This window comes from Suncus etruscus, chromosome 11 (genome assembly GCF_024139225.1).
Source record: "Suncus etruscus isolate mSunEtr1 chromosome 11, mSunEtr1.pri.cur, whole genome shotgun sequence".
Taxonomy (NCBI): domain Eukaryota; kingdom Metazoa; phylum Chordata; class Mammalia; order Eulipotyphla; family Soricidae; genus Suncus; species Suncus etruscus.
In genome coordinates, this window is record NC_064858.1 from 27,557,380 (window position 1) to 27,571,756 (window position 14,377).

Here is a 14,377-nt window from a genome sequence, read left to right on the forward strand (position 1 = left end):
GTTTCCCTCCCTGGCTGGGAGTTTCAGCTAATCTGCACTTGCTCCCAAAGCAATCTCAATTAAGTATTGTTCTGGGTTCAGATGAAAGCTCGATGCTTCTATTTGTAAGGTCCTTAATGACTTCTAAGTTATACTACTTAATGAACTTTTTAAAATAGCAGCCGAGACCACACTAGTTTTAGAAAGCTAGATTACCTTTCCGAGTTGCTCTCTCAGAAAAGCAATTCCATAAAAATTGCATTTCCTGGAGGTGTGGTGTCCTATAGGGAACCAGCAGAGATTTTAAGCAAAATGAGAGCTTGAATGGTCTTACTAAGTAGTGAGAATATAGTGTGGGTGAACAAAGAGGAAGTAAAATGTTGAATGTTCTTTTCTAGATTGAAACACTGACAAAGACAATTGTTCCTGAAAGTTGGGTCTTTCACAGTACTTTTCGAAGATGTTCTAATTGAAATATTAGTGTAATGTCAGGACTGCTTCATTGAGGACTCCTCGAGAGAACATGGTCTTTATCAACCTCTGCTTATAGTCTACAATAAATGCATGCTTCCCTTCTTCTTTAAAAATAAATAGAAATGCTGAAGTAAAAAAATCAGCATAAGAAGTAAACTTTACCCCACAGCCTTGGTAGAATCTTGAAATGCTATCCAGGCATATTAAAGTAAAACTGGAAGTGACTGAGCTCTAAGAGTTTTTTGTAGTGCAGGAAATGAAAACCTAGTGCGGTTAAGAACAGTCCAAGGAAAGTCCAAGGAAAGGTCACCTTCAACATTCCAGGCTTTCCGATGAATTAATTAGAGGGGGTCAACCTGCAAAAGGCATCCAACAAAAGTGGGATTCCAACTTTAGGTCAGCCGGAAATCCCAAATCAATGAGGTACTCTTTCCTCACATCTTTTAATTTTTCTAGTCTTAGCATTTTGATCTCTATATTCCTTTCTTAGCTCCCAGGCCTTTACCACTTGTTTATAGTCTAACTGCTTGTTTTAACATCTCTGCTTATTAATATCTCTGCTTATTATTAGCCCCTTAAGACTACCATGCCTCAAAAAACTGGAAATTGAGATCCTATATGATCCATCTATCCCACTCCTAGGAATATAACCTAGGAAAACACACATACAAAAAATACAAAAATGCCTTCTGCTCACATTAGCACCACACAAACTCAAATATCTTGGAGTCAACTTGACTAAAGATGTGAAGGACCTATACAAAAAAACTATAAAACTCTGCTCCAAGAAATAAACAACCCAGACGACCGACAACAGATGAATGGCTAAAGAAACTGTGTACATTTACATAATGGAATATTATGCAGTTGTCAGGAAAAATGAAGTCATGAAATTTTTCTGTACATGGATGTATATGGAAACGATTTGCTGAGTGAAATAAGTCAGAGGGAGAAAGATAGATAGGATAGTCTCACTCATCGATGAGCTTTAAGAAAAATAAAAGACATTATTGTAATAATATCCAGAGTCAATATAGATGAGGGCTGTAAGGACCAGCCCATGATATGAAGCTTACTACAAAAAGTGGTGAGTTCAGTTAGAGAAAAAACTACACTGACAACTATCATAACAATATAGTGAGAGACTATATAAGTGAGAGAAATAGAATGCCGATCTTAACTATAGGCAAGGGTGGGGGAGGAGTAAGATGGGGGCACTGGTGGTAGGAAAGTTGCACTGGGGAAGGGGATGTTCTATTTTTATAACTGAAACTCAACTACAATCATGTTTGTAATTATGTTGCTTAAATAAAAATATTATTAACAACAACAACAACAACAACAAGACTGTCATGCTATCTTTCCATGTGTTGGGCTTTCAATGTCTTTTAATCTCTTGTGTAATTTAGAAGTCTCTCCTTACCTCCTAACCATAACCTTTATTATATGAGTCACAAGCATCTTTCCAATTCCTACTAGAGACAAAGTAAGAGTTCTATAAGAGGAATAACTGGACTATACCTTAATCATGACCATTTCCTATATACCAACTCAGTATCTGAACCAGGCTGCATCTGTATTGAGTAAACTAAGCAGGGGATGCACTGATACCATCTTGGAACTCATATGCATTGGTTAAATGCAGATCCTAAATGGGTGAAATCACATCAAAATTCATAATTTGCACCTAGATAAAGCTATTATGGCTCTTGGTTATCAACTTGTGGTTATTTATTTTGGCTCATAAGGTCTTGACTTACATTTTTTCCAAGTTTTAAACATTTCTCTCTTTTTAATATATAGATGTACCTGAGATGTAGGGAATGCCAGATTTTGAACAAATTTTAATATGACAAGTAAATGGGACATTAACCATCTGTTCATATAAATACAAGGCTCTGCCTAAAAACAATTTTATGGGACTGGATCAGTAAAGTAGTGGGGATGACGGTTTCCTTGCTTGTGGCCAACTCAGGTTCCATCCCTGGAATCTCATATGATCCCCCAAGAACTACCAAGAGTAATTCCAGAATGTAGAGCAAGGAATAACTCCTGAGCATTACTGGGTATAGCCCGAATTAAAATAAAAAATAACAATTTCAAAATGCCTAAAGTTGGAAATGCATAAGTTGGTCCTTTGCTTCTATAAGATAATATTCCCAGGATTTGATCTCTCTGGTGACTCCAATTTTTTATGTATTCAGTAAACTAAGAACAGAAATATAATTCTGTAACTTTGAAAGATCTATATCATACAACATAAGAATTGAAATCATTCTTGCATTATTAGTCTTCATTTTAGAATAGTCAACCAACCCAACCGAACATTTATTAGCTCATAATAAATCGTGTTTGCCCATTCCATGACTGTACATGCTATGTACACTGACTTACCTCCCATTAAGTGACTTACCTGGTCGATTTTGCTTCTTAGCCTTTACATGGTTAGCTGCCGAAAGGGCATAGGATGAAGTGAAGGATCTGCTTTTGGTGAGGGTATTCATCACTGGGTTATTCCAAGAATCTGAACTAAGAGCACTAGACGGATAGAGAGAAAGAAAATGCCAAAATTATTTACCAATTTTTGGTACAAATCTTGACAGTACCTAAGCATCACTTTTTTAATAGACTTGCTACTATTAATGGTTTAGGGTGAGTGAAAAAACAAGCACCCCTACATTGCCAGATGGCAAAAACTGTTCAGGCTGTGTCTCTGCAGGGAAAAAACAATTGCCCTGTAAGCAGTAAGCAGACTAGACTGATAAAGGAGAAAAGAGAACTCTACAATTTACCCAGTGAATAGGAATGCTAACACCTTCTTCTGCAGTCCAGTTCTTTATATATTGGAATGTTAGTACACTTTTCTCTAGGTCTTTGTTATTTATAATTCTTGGTATATTACTGTAAATTCTTATGAAAATCTTTCCAGTATTTATAAAAATCTTTGCAGTATTTCCTTGTGCAGAAAAAGGTTTCAATATAATTTTTGCCTGTTGTTTTTTTTTTTGTTGTTGTTGTTGGCAATACTCTGGAAAGACAGCAGTAATGAGTTAAATTTTCAAATTTACTATTAGTGGATCTGCTGGCAAATTGATTGATAGCTACTTGGAAAAAGGTGATGGCATTCTAAATCCAGATAATGTTTATACCTGATGTACTTGATCTGGAGAGATCAAGCCTGTCTATAAATTTGGAATTGATAGATCTATGGTGAGTTGAACTGAAGAATGTTTCATAGTCTTGCAATTAATGACTTAAAACTTTTGGAAGTGTTCCAAACCAAATTTTTTCTGTGTGAATTGCTCAAAACCCCCAAGTTAAATCTAAAACAGAATTCATCTAATTGGAGAAGGGAAAGAATGTTGGAATCCATATGTACAATCTTGGAAAGTTCCCAGGGAACAAATATCCCTGCTTTGTCTGTGTTTTGCTAGCACCTGTGTGTTTCCAAGCATTCAGAAACTTGGTACTGGATACAATTTGCAATTTTCTTGAATACAATTTATATTGCCCCAAGGCCGGCATTTCAAGCAACATATACCTGGTCTCTCTGGGCGACGATGTTGTACATAAATCTGAAATTGATGGAATTGAGGGGTCATGAATGGGTGGAGATTGTCATGTAGGTTGTATAATTAATGAGGTATAATTTGGAAGTGTTCCATAACCAAAATGGTTTCCTCTCTGTAAGCAACATTTTGCAATGCATTACATAGAATTGAGCATGCTAAATTCAAACCAGAGCATGGCTTATTGGGGAATAAAAGAAAGTTCAGTGTGCTGTGCAGAGTTTCAAAACTCTCAAAGGAAAAACTTTTGGGCTTGTGATTTGCTATAGCTTATATCTTTTTTTGTTTGTTTGTTTTGGTTTTTTGGGCCACACCCGGCGGTGCTCAGGGGTTACTCCTGGCTGTCTGCTCAGAAATAGCGCCTGGCAGGCACGGGGGACCATATGGGACACCAGGATTCGAACCAACCACCTTAGGTCCTGGATCAACTGCTTGCAAGGCAAACGCCGCTGTGCTATCTCTCCGGGCCCTATAGCTTATATCTTTTAAATATTAGTAAGTTCAGCAATTGGAACAAGTCGTAATTTTTGTTGAATTTAATTTGAAACTCTAACACTTATGTTCCCCTATTTATTATTTTCTATTTTGGAGTCTTTAACTATTTATCCAGGCATTTTATTTTATATTTTTAAATTTATGTTTGCTAAAACACCATGAGCATCACAGGATATACCTTTGGCATATTATGTCTAGTTATTTTTAGCTATTTTATTATTAAAATTTGTTTTTGGTTTCTGGGGCACACCTGGTGATGCTCCTGGGTTACTCTGACCCTGAACTAATGAATTATTCCTGGCACTGCTCTGGAAATGCCAGGGATATCAGAATGCCAGGGATTAAGTCCATGTAAAAGAAAAGCATACTCTCCACTGTAACCATCTCTTTAGCCCCAATGTCCAGGCATTTTATTTTTATTTTATTTTTAAAAATAATTTCTTTATTTAAGTACCATGGTTACAAACATGTTCGTAATTGGGTTTCAGTCATAAAATGCACATCTGCCTTCACCAGGCATTTTAAAACTTTATCTTTGCTTATTACTTCTAACAGCATTTTACAAGTTCCTTTTTTTTGTTTGTTTTTTTTTTTTTTTTGTCACAGCTTGTGGTGCTCAGGAGTTAGTTCTGGCACTGCACTCAGAAATCACTTCCAGCAGACTCATATGGGAGGCTGGAGATGAACTGGGGTCCATCCCGGGTCGTTTGCATGCAAGGCGAACCACTTTGTTATTGCTCCAGCTCACAGTTTACAAATTCTAGCACAAAAAATGCCACTTAAATACGAAATGAACTCTAGAAATTATTAAACATAATGATAAAAACATAAACAATAAAAGCTGTTTCGTATTTTTAGAACTCTCTTACTAAGGTTTTTTTTTTTTTTTTACAAATGTCTGAAATTTTGAAGAAATTAAAATCTATATAGGACAGATAACAATACAATTTTCTTACCTTCCAAATCCTTTAACTGGATTAATTTATAAGATTTATTGTGGAAAATATTTATGTGATCTATATGTGTTTTTGTTTTTAAGCTTCACAAGTTGTGCTAAGAGGACCTAGGAGTGACAACTGCTAATATTCCAGTAACAAATGCTAGAGTTTAGGAGGCCTCAGTGGTACCTGAGGTCCTTCAGAGAATCATCCAGCAATGCACAGTGTTCTAAAGTCTATATCTGGTAAAATTTGGGGTCACTAGAGTAATATCCTTGACCACACCCCTCATACTTATCTCATGGTGAACATTTTTCTTCTCTCTCTTTTTCTTTCTCTGTTATTTATTTGCCTTTTACATACAGTGGTTTGCCTCCTTTTAACCTATTATTACACTGAATAGGAGTCTGATTCATCGCAGCACTATTTACAATAGCCAGACTCTGGAAACAACCAAGGTGCCCTTCAACAGATGAATGGCTAAAGAAACTGTGGTGCATATACACAGTGGAATATTATGCAGTCACCAGGAGAGATGAAGTCATGAATTTTTTTATACACGGATGTACATGAAATCTATTATGCTGAGTAAAAGTCAGAGAGAGAGACACACACACAGAATAGTCTCACTCATCTATGGGTTTTAAGAAAAATTAAAGACATTAAAATAATCCCCAGAGATGAGGGCCAGAAGGACTGGCTCAAGATATGAAGCTCACCACAAAGAGTGGTGAGTGCAGTTAGAGAAATAACTATGCTGAGAACTATTATAACAATGTCAGTGAGTGAGGGATGTAGAAAGCCTGTCTTGAATACAGGAGGGGTGATGGGGGGTGGGGAAGGAAGAGATGAGGACTTTGGTGATGGGAAGGTTGCACGGTGAAAGGGGGTGTTCTTGTTATGACTGAAACCCAATTACAATTATGTTTGTAATGGTGTTTAAATAAAGAAATTATTTTTAAAAAATAAAAGGATGAAACTCAAATCAAGTTTGAAATCAATTCTCAGCTTTATCAGTAGGGTTCTTAAGTGAAGAATTTTAGCTCTCTTTAATCATAGTTGGAGATCATCGTTGGTTCTTTTTTACAGTTTTCACCGATGCTAAAAAATAAGTAAACCCTGGGGCCGGCGAGGTGGCACTAGAGGTAAGGTGTTTGCCTTGCAAGCACTAGCCAAAAAAGGACCGCGGTTCAATCCCCAGGTGTCCCATATGGTCCCCCCAAGCCAGGGTCAATTTCTGAGCGCTTAGCCAGGAGTAACCCTTGAATATCAAATGGGTGTCGCCCGAAAAACCAAAAAAAAAATAAGTAAACCCTAATTAATGGCAGTTAATGGTGACATTAACTGTTGGTTATTAACTATTGGTTAACCAATATTAGCTGTTTTTATAGATGGTTTTCCCTCAGGGCTCAAGTTCTCCTCAGAATAAGCTTTATTTATTTTATAATGATAAAGCACTTTATTTTGTACAGATTTTTAGATAACAACTTTTAAGAGGTTAGTGAAATTAAAAAAATAGCAAAGCAGTGGGAAAAGATCCCTTGAGATAATACATATATGTTTATTTTAAGGACAAAGAGGATGAGTAAAATTATATGCTATTTTATTATTTTTGACCTAGTAGAATGTTTTCTTTCCATAAGTAATAAAAGGGTCCTTGGGAACAATATTCATATTTTTTGGGTCACACCCGGCAGTGCTCAGGGGTTACTCCTGGCTCTATGCTCAGAAATCGCCCCTGGCAGGTGCAGGGGACCATATGGGATGCCAGGATTTGAACCAATGATCTTCTGCATGAAAAGCAAATGCCTTACCTCCATACTATCTCTCTGGCCCCCAATATTCATATTTTTTGAGAACGTTTTTACCTTGGTTATTTAATATTATCTTCAAATCTCATTTAACAAAATAAGAGAAAAATAATATGTGATTAGAATGAATAAATAATTGATAAAATGAGCATTTAAGAATATAAATATGAATTTTTGACTTATCCAGTCCATGGAACAAGAAAGATAGAACATTAACTACATGGCAACAGAAATCTTGTAAAGCTGTGTTGGTAAAATAATAATCCCTTAATGATTCTCTATGAAACAGATGCTTCTCTATGAGACTGTTCATTACTATTTATCAGGTACTTATCATTAACTGTTGTCACAGCAATCAAAAATTATCCATATTTTCAGAAAAATATTACTAATTACCTGTATTTCCAAATTTAGGAAATGTTTATGAAACAGATTTTGCAATATTTTCCTACAGGGACAATTAAAGGTTTTACAAAGACTCAGGTGCTAAGATGGAATGAAGTCACACCATGTATAAAAAAATAATTTCAACTTATACTGATTCTATAGTTTGTTAATAACAAAATGCTAATATTAAAAAAAGCAATTAAAATATTGATAAGTAGTAAAAGTTAGCAGTCGTTACATTTCCTTAATTTGAAAGGTTCCCATTACTTTTCCAATCTTAGAATGGTACTTCATTTATGTACAAAGTCAGCACTGGTAGAAAATTACATCTAATACTGCCATCAAATAATGCACCAAAAATGTAGTTAAATATTTCAGTGGTCCTCAAACTATGGCCCGCAGACCACATATTGTATTTGTATCTGTTTTGTTTCTTCATTGCAAAATAAGATATATGCAGTGTGCATAAGAATTCGTTCATAAGTTTTGTTTTTACTATAGTCAGACTCTCCAATGGTCTGAGGGACAGTGAACTGGCCCCCTGTTTAAAAAGTTTGAGGACCCCTGATCATTAGATTATTAAACTAATAAAATGCTTCAGAAAACTGAAGTCATATGGCAAATATTTACATAATTATTGAGCTTAGAAAGGACATGCTTTTTTAATTCTTAAAAGAATAAACACAGTAGCTCCTTGTGAAAAATACCTCTTATGTGGTAACATTTCTTTGAATGTTCTTCCATCTGTAATATTATCTTGTCTTTAGTTTGGGCAATTCTGATTTTTATGTCCCTTGGTAAATGGAAATGAATATCCTTAACAAAGATAAAATCACCCAATGTTTGAATGAAGTGCTAGTGTCGAGAATAATGACCCACAATTTGATTTGGCTTCTGATATTTTCTACAATGGGATGACAGCAGATTGGGTGGGCCAAAGGGAGAGCTAAGCATTACCTGCAAATGTCAGGGTGAATACTTTGGATTTATACATCTCAATACAGATTTCAGATGAGACAAGATGAAACTCATCTTTATCCTAAACTCAATGCCACCCAACCAAGTAACACTGTGAGGCCTCCCTTAGGTCACTACCTGTAATTTTATTGTGGACATGCAATACAATTTATACCTAATTATCCAATGTTAACCATCACATAATTCTGCTTTTGAGCCCTGTGCCATATTTTATTTGAAGAGATAGTCTTCAATCGAGCAGAATTGGTTGGGTCTCCCTTTTCTGTTCTTGATACATTATGCTAAGTTATATTTTTAAAAGTTATGAAAGCAACAGGTGCAGTCTCTAACCTGGAAGAAGGTGCCTCATGCAGTTTGATGCTGGCACTGCGATCCCTCCGCACTGGGGCAGGCTCCAAAGTGGGAAGACCTGTGGCAGATGTGGTGGTTGTCCAAGTCGAAGAAACTCTCCTCAGTAATCCCGGGGGCAAAGTCCTTCTCAGGCGCTGGGAAGAGAAATGCTGATTTAATTTCTGGAATTGCTTTCTACCACTAATATCTATGTCCCATAATAGATAGGAATGTATTTCTAATTGGAAGTGAATTTTTCCAATTATATTGGTGGAATATCACCTATTTGAAATTTGAGTACCCAGTAATCCAATAAAAGACTCTATGGCCAAAATGGATATTGTACCGATAACAATCTGGGCTCTCCGGTTCAGTGATAATACAACACAGATTTTTCAAAGAGTCAATTATCTCAGATAATTTTAGTTGTATTAGGCCAGTAGGATTCCTAGACATTTTATTAGTTTTAATTACATTAATGCTAATTATGGGTAGAATACATTAATTATAATGGGTACATATTTTCTCTTAAAAAGTCCCTAACTTGGATTCACTTTTATCATTATGTATAATTTTTTTTTTTTTTTGGTTTATGGGCCACATCCCGTGACACTCAGGGATTACTCCTGGCTATGTACTCAGAAATCGCTCCCAGCTTGAGGGGCCTTATGGGATGCTGGGGATCAAACCCAGGTCCATCCTGGGCAGCTGCATGCAAGGCAAAGCCCTACCACTGTGCTATCACTTCAGTACCAGTGTTCAATAATTTTTACACTGAAATGTATATTGACTAAAATTTAATTTCTGGTTCTTAGATAAGAACTAAATTGGAGAATTTAGTTCACAGAACACATCAATGAGTCAAATGTGACTGATACCAGGCATACATATGGGTGATGCATAAAGTGCCAACTCCTCTTAATTGAAAAAAATGCAGGATGCATTTAATTTTCAACTCTTTCTGTTTCTTGCCACTGTGGCCTCGATGGTAAATGTGACACAGTCAAAACTGAGGTAGGATTCTGGGTTACCAAAATGAGTCCCAGCATTCCAAAGAAAGTTTCAACTGAGTTCTTGTACACAAATTGTGTAGATCTGGAGAAAAAAAGACACATTTTACTCTCTTGAAAACTCAAGTGCAAATTTGAGAAGGGATAGTACAAGGTTGTGACAACTTGAGATTCAAGAATAGCTGTGATGGTAGGAAGAGAGGGAACTTGTTAGGCACCATTAAGACTAGGATCTGTCATGGATCTCACACTGTATTGAAATCTTAAGGATTTGGATCATCTCGCTCTCCATTTCTTTGTTGTCACAACGTGCCTTGACCCACTATTTTCAAAACAGTGCCTGTTGGAACGCAACTTTGTGTGAAGAACATACCTGTATTCCTGGGTCAAAAGACTCACAAAATTTCTTGATGTTACTGATGGGCACAAAGACTGGGGATGATTTATTAAAGAGTGGAAAGTCCTAGCAGTTTTAAGAATGATTATTTATTAAAGAGAGGAAAATCCTAGAAGTCCTAAAGGGATAAATATGATGGACATTCCAGAGAATATTGCTATTTTGATTTCTTTTTTAGTACTTAAAATGATTTGCTTTCAATGAAACTGGAGCTCTAGACTGGGTGCAGGATTTTATTCCCTACAACTTAATTTAAAAAATATCATATTTGGGCTGAGCAATAGCGCAATAGTAGGTTGTTTGCCTTGCACACAGCTGGTCCAGGATGGACCTTGGTTCAATCTCCGGCAACACATATGGTCCCCTAGGAGCGATTTATGAGCAAATAACCAGAAGTAATTCTTGAGCATCACTGGGAGTGGCCCAAACACAAAACAAAATCTCATATTCATTACATTCAATAATAAATATAAAGTAAAATTTGTTGGGCTTGGGAAACCCACAAAATTACTGTAAAGAATAGCATATTAAGAAATAAAAAGGCAAAATAATGCTGTTTTGTAGAGAGAGCAGGCTTTTAAACAAAATCCACACTAGCAATGGATGGAAAATTTTTACAAGTTCACCTGTTTTATTTATTTTTAATTAATTATTTTTTATAGCTCACTTCTTCCCAAACAAAGAGAGACTGGCATAAGGCTAAACAATTATCAAAAGTTTTTTTTTTTAACTATAGCAAAATGTAATATAGAAGCTAGGCATGTAGCTTAGTGGCAGAGCTTTGCATTTTTGCGTTCCTGAGTTCCATTCTTGGGTATGAAACCCTGCTCCCTAAGTAAATGCGTTTCTAAAATGCAAATTATTTACTTACAGGAAGTTATTAAGTAAACAGAGTCTATATGATTATAGTTGGTCGCCATGATTAATAGCTCTTCAATTCTAGAAATCTGACATTGAGTCTAGGAATTTAACATGAATTATCTATAAGGACAGATAAGATATTTTTTAATCTTTATTTATTATTTGTTTTTTTTTAACCATTCCTGATGATTTCCGGTGTTTATTCCAGACTGCACATTGAAATCAGACCTGGTGAATTCGGGGGATAATACTGGAATGCTGGGGATCAAATCCAGATTGGTTATGTGCAAAGCAAATGACATACCCACTATCTCCCTGGCTCTAGACCTAGAAGATGTTTAGTTCACACACACACACCCCTCAGAAGTAAAGGGCTGTTAAGACCTACCTTGGAAATAGCCAGCTTGTCTTTTTCAGAGCTTTCTTCTGAATCAGAAAAGGTATAATTTTCATTGAAGGAAACAACAGGGTTTACTCTGGTCTTGTGAAGGGCAGTGAAGGTGAGCTGGGTGCTGAGTAGGTTGCTCACTGTCCTCAAGGATGTGCACACATTGGGGGGCAGGGAAGGATCAGCCAGAAGGTCAGTGATGAGCCCATGGGCCTCACCCATCACAGCAATGTCCACAGTGATGCTGGTTCCTGAAGACTGAGACACAAAGCAGTCATCAGGAAGGACACAGAGAACAAAAGTCCCAGACACCTTTTCTAGAAAAGAAATGGATTGTATAGTTTCTTTGGGGTCTATAGTAGAGTAAAATTTAAATAATTTAAAATTTAAATAATGCTTCTGTTTCACACTTTACTAACATTCACCTTAACTTTGGTCATTTTTGTGTTCGAGGTAGCTTTAGTTAATGACAGAAGTAAGTGTTGTTAATAGTGAGGTGGGGCATCAGACACATTTGAAGACTTCGAAGAGATACAAACTCATTGCAAAAGGATGTTTCAGATAATTGGTGAAATTATTTTTAACCACTGTGTATGAAAACAAGATTTGAACATTTTAATGCATATTAGAATATTTTTCTAAAAATAACATTAATATGCAACTTAAACTTTATTAATAAATTCCATTCTTTTCTGTTGGCCTAAGACCTCTCTGATAGCACCAATGATTTATTAAAACACACTCTGTGTTATGTATTATATACTATATTATCACAATAAAATAAGCCATCAAAAAGAAATTTTCTATTTTATTTTTTGGCCTATACCCTGTGACGCTCAGGGATTACTCCTGGCTATGCGCTCAGAAATTGCTCCTGGCTCTGGGGACCATATGGGATACCAGGGGATCGAACCAAGGTTCATCCAAAATCGGCCACATGGAAGCAAACGCCCTACTGCTGTGCTATTGCTCCATCCCCAAAAACAAAAATTTCTTTAAGAGAATCAAGGAAGAGAAAATACTTTTATAATGTTAAACTATATCAACTGGGAAAAAATCTATATACAACTGAATCCTATTGGTATTTCATACTGGTATTTGAGCTTAGCATTCAGAAAGTATTCAATTAATATAGGAAATAAGTCTCCAAAAATTCAATACATATTAAAAGTCACAATTTTTCCTTTTTCACGGGTCAGTAAAACAAATATTATGTTGTTTAAATATAAATTAAAGAGTCCTAGTATTGGTAAGGGATGGTGAAGCATTTCTCGGCTAGGCCTGGCTTCTGCAGCTCCTACAGCCTGGCGGGTCTGAAGGTTTGCAAAGTGATAGCAGAGAACTCACAAAGCAGTCAGATGAAGTTCTAGGAGTCAGCCATCTTTATTTCACAGTCCTAACTGCTATGTACAGTCCCTCACATGCCTTTTATGCCAGACATTTTCCAAGCAACCACTTCTCTGCTCATTCTCTTGCTTTCTCTGCCTCGGTCTCCTTTTCAGCTGCTCTTCAGGCTTCCTTGCTGACTGACTCCCCTTTGCTGGTTCTCCTTGTTGATTCTCTCTGCTCATTCTCCCTTCCCTCTCTAACTCTCCTTCTTATCCCTTCTCTTCTCCCAAGCAGACTCCTCTTCCCACCCATTTCAGGTGTGGTTAGTTCTGATCATTCAGTTGGGATAAACAAGAGGTTGGGGGAGGGGATACGCACACAATTATAGTTCTGAAATTCCTGGGTATACCTCTCAGATTCTGCAAATCTGGCTATGGATTTGGATGTTTAATAATTATCTCAGGAGAGGTTTAAAAGAAGCAGATGCAAAAAGATTAAATGCATAGAATTATAAGATTATTAAAAATAATGAGACAATTTTATAACCTGGGAACTAGAGAGGATACAAAAAAAAATACAAATGCATAAACTGTCAAGGAAATACTGACCAATATGATTAAATGAAAACATAATTATCTACTAAAACATCATCAGCAAAACATGTTTTCTAGAAAAATAAGATAACACATGTCCAAATGAGCAGCTTAATAAATTCAATAAGGACCAACTAGGATAAATGAAATAAATACATAGCTCGAACTAAATGTAAAAAAAATTGACCTTTGATGTTTGGGGGAGTGGGGGGAAATGACCTTTATAAAACTATTTTTATCCATAATATTAAAAATGCAAGTTGATATAATACAAACAACTTTCATAAGGCTAATATCACCCAGGATTAGTAATGGCTTGAAGAACTATTTGGGGAGGGGGTATTGCTAAATGTATCAATTTATTTACATGTATGATGCATGTACATATGAAATATATAACAATATTTTCACACATGCACCTATAATTGTCAATTAAAATTATGAGAAATGCCATCAAGTTAGTCTGAGGATCACATTTTTAGAACCATGTATTTCCAAATACATTTCTATTATGCTTGCAAGTCCCTAGGCTTGAGCCCAACACCTCTAAGTGAATTCCTGAATGCCCCAAACCACTCAGTGACATTCAGAAACAGTAATGTTCATTTCCATCAATTTTTTTCTAATAAATGTCAACAAGTCACTACTCTGTTTCAATGAAAAATAACATTTTTAGGTTAAACTTACTTTTTTCAGGATAAAACATTTCCACTTTAGGGTCAGAGCAATAGTACAATGAATAAAGTGTGCAGGTCGCTTCCCTGAGTTTAATCTTTGATACCCCATATGGTTCCCCAAGCCCACTAGGAGTGAGTGATCCCTGAATGAAGAGGAAGTA

General features: G+C 36.1%; 1 protein-coding gene across 1 annotated transcript in view; it reads right to left on the reverse strand.

Moving 5' to 3' along the window:
• The window catches only part of PDE3A (phosphodiesterase 3A), a 337,733-nt gene that overhangs the window by 48,247 nt on the left and 275,109 nt on the right, over nt 1-14,377 (reverse strand). The window contains exons 3-5 of the mRNA XM_049782896.1: nt 11,618-11,875; nt 8,962-9,116; nt 2,867-2,991 (exon numbers count right to left, since the gene is read on the reverse strand). Of these exons, the coding sequence (XP_049638853.1) occupies nt 2,867-2,991; nt 8,962-9,116; nt 11,618-11,875 (538 nt within the window). The remainder of the gene's footprint in view (nt 1-2,866; nt 2,992-8,961; nt 9,117-11,617; nt 11,876-14,377) is intronic.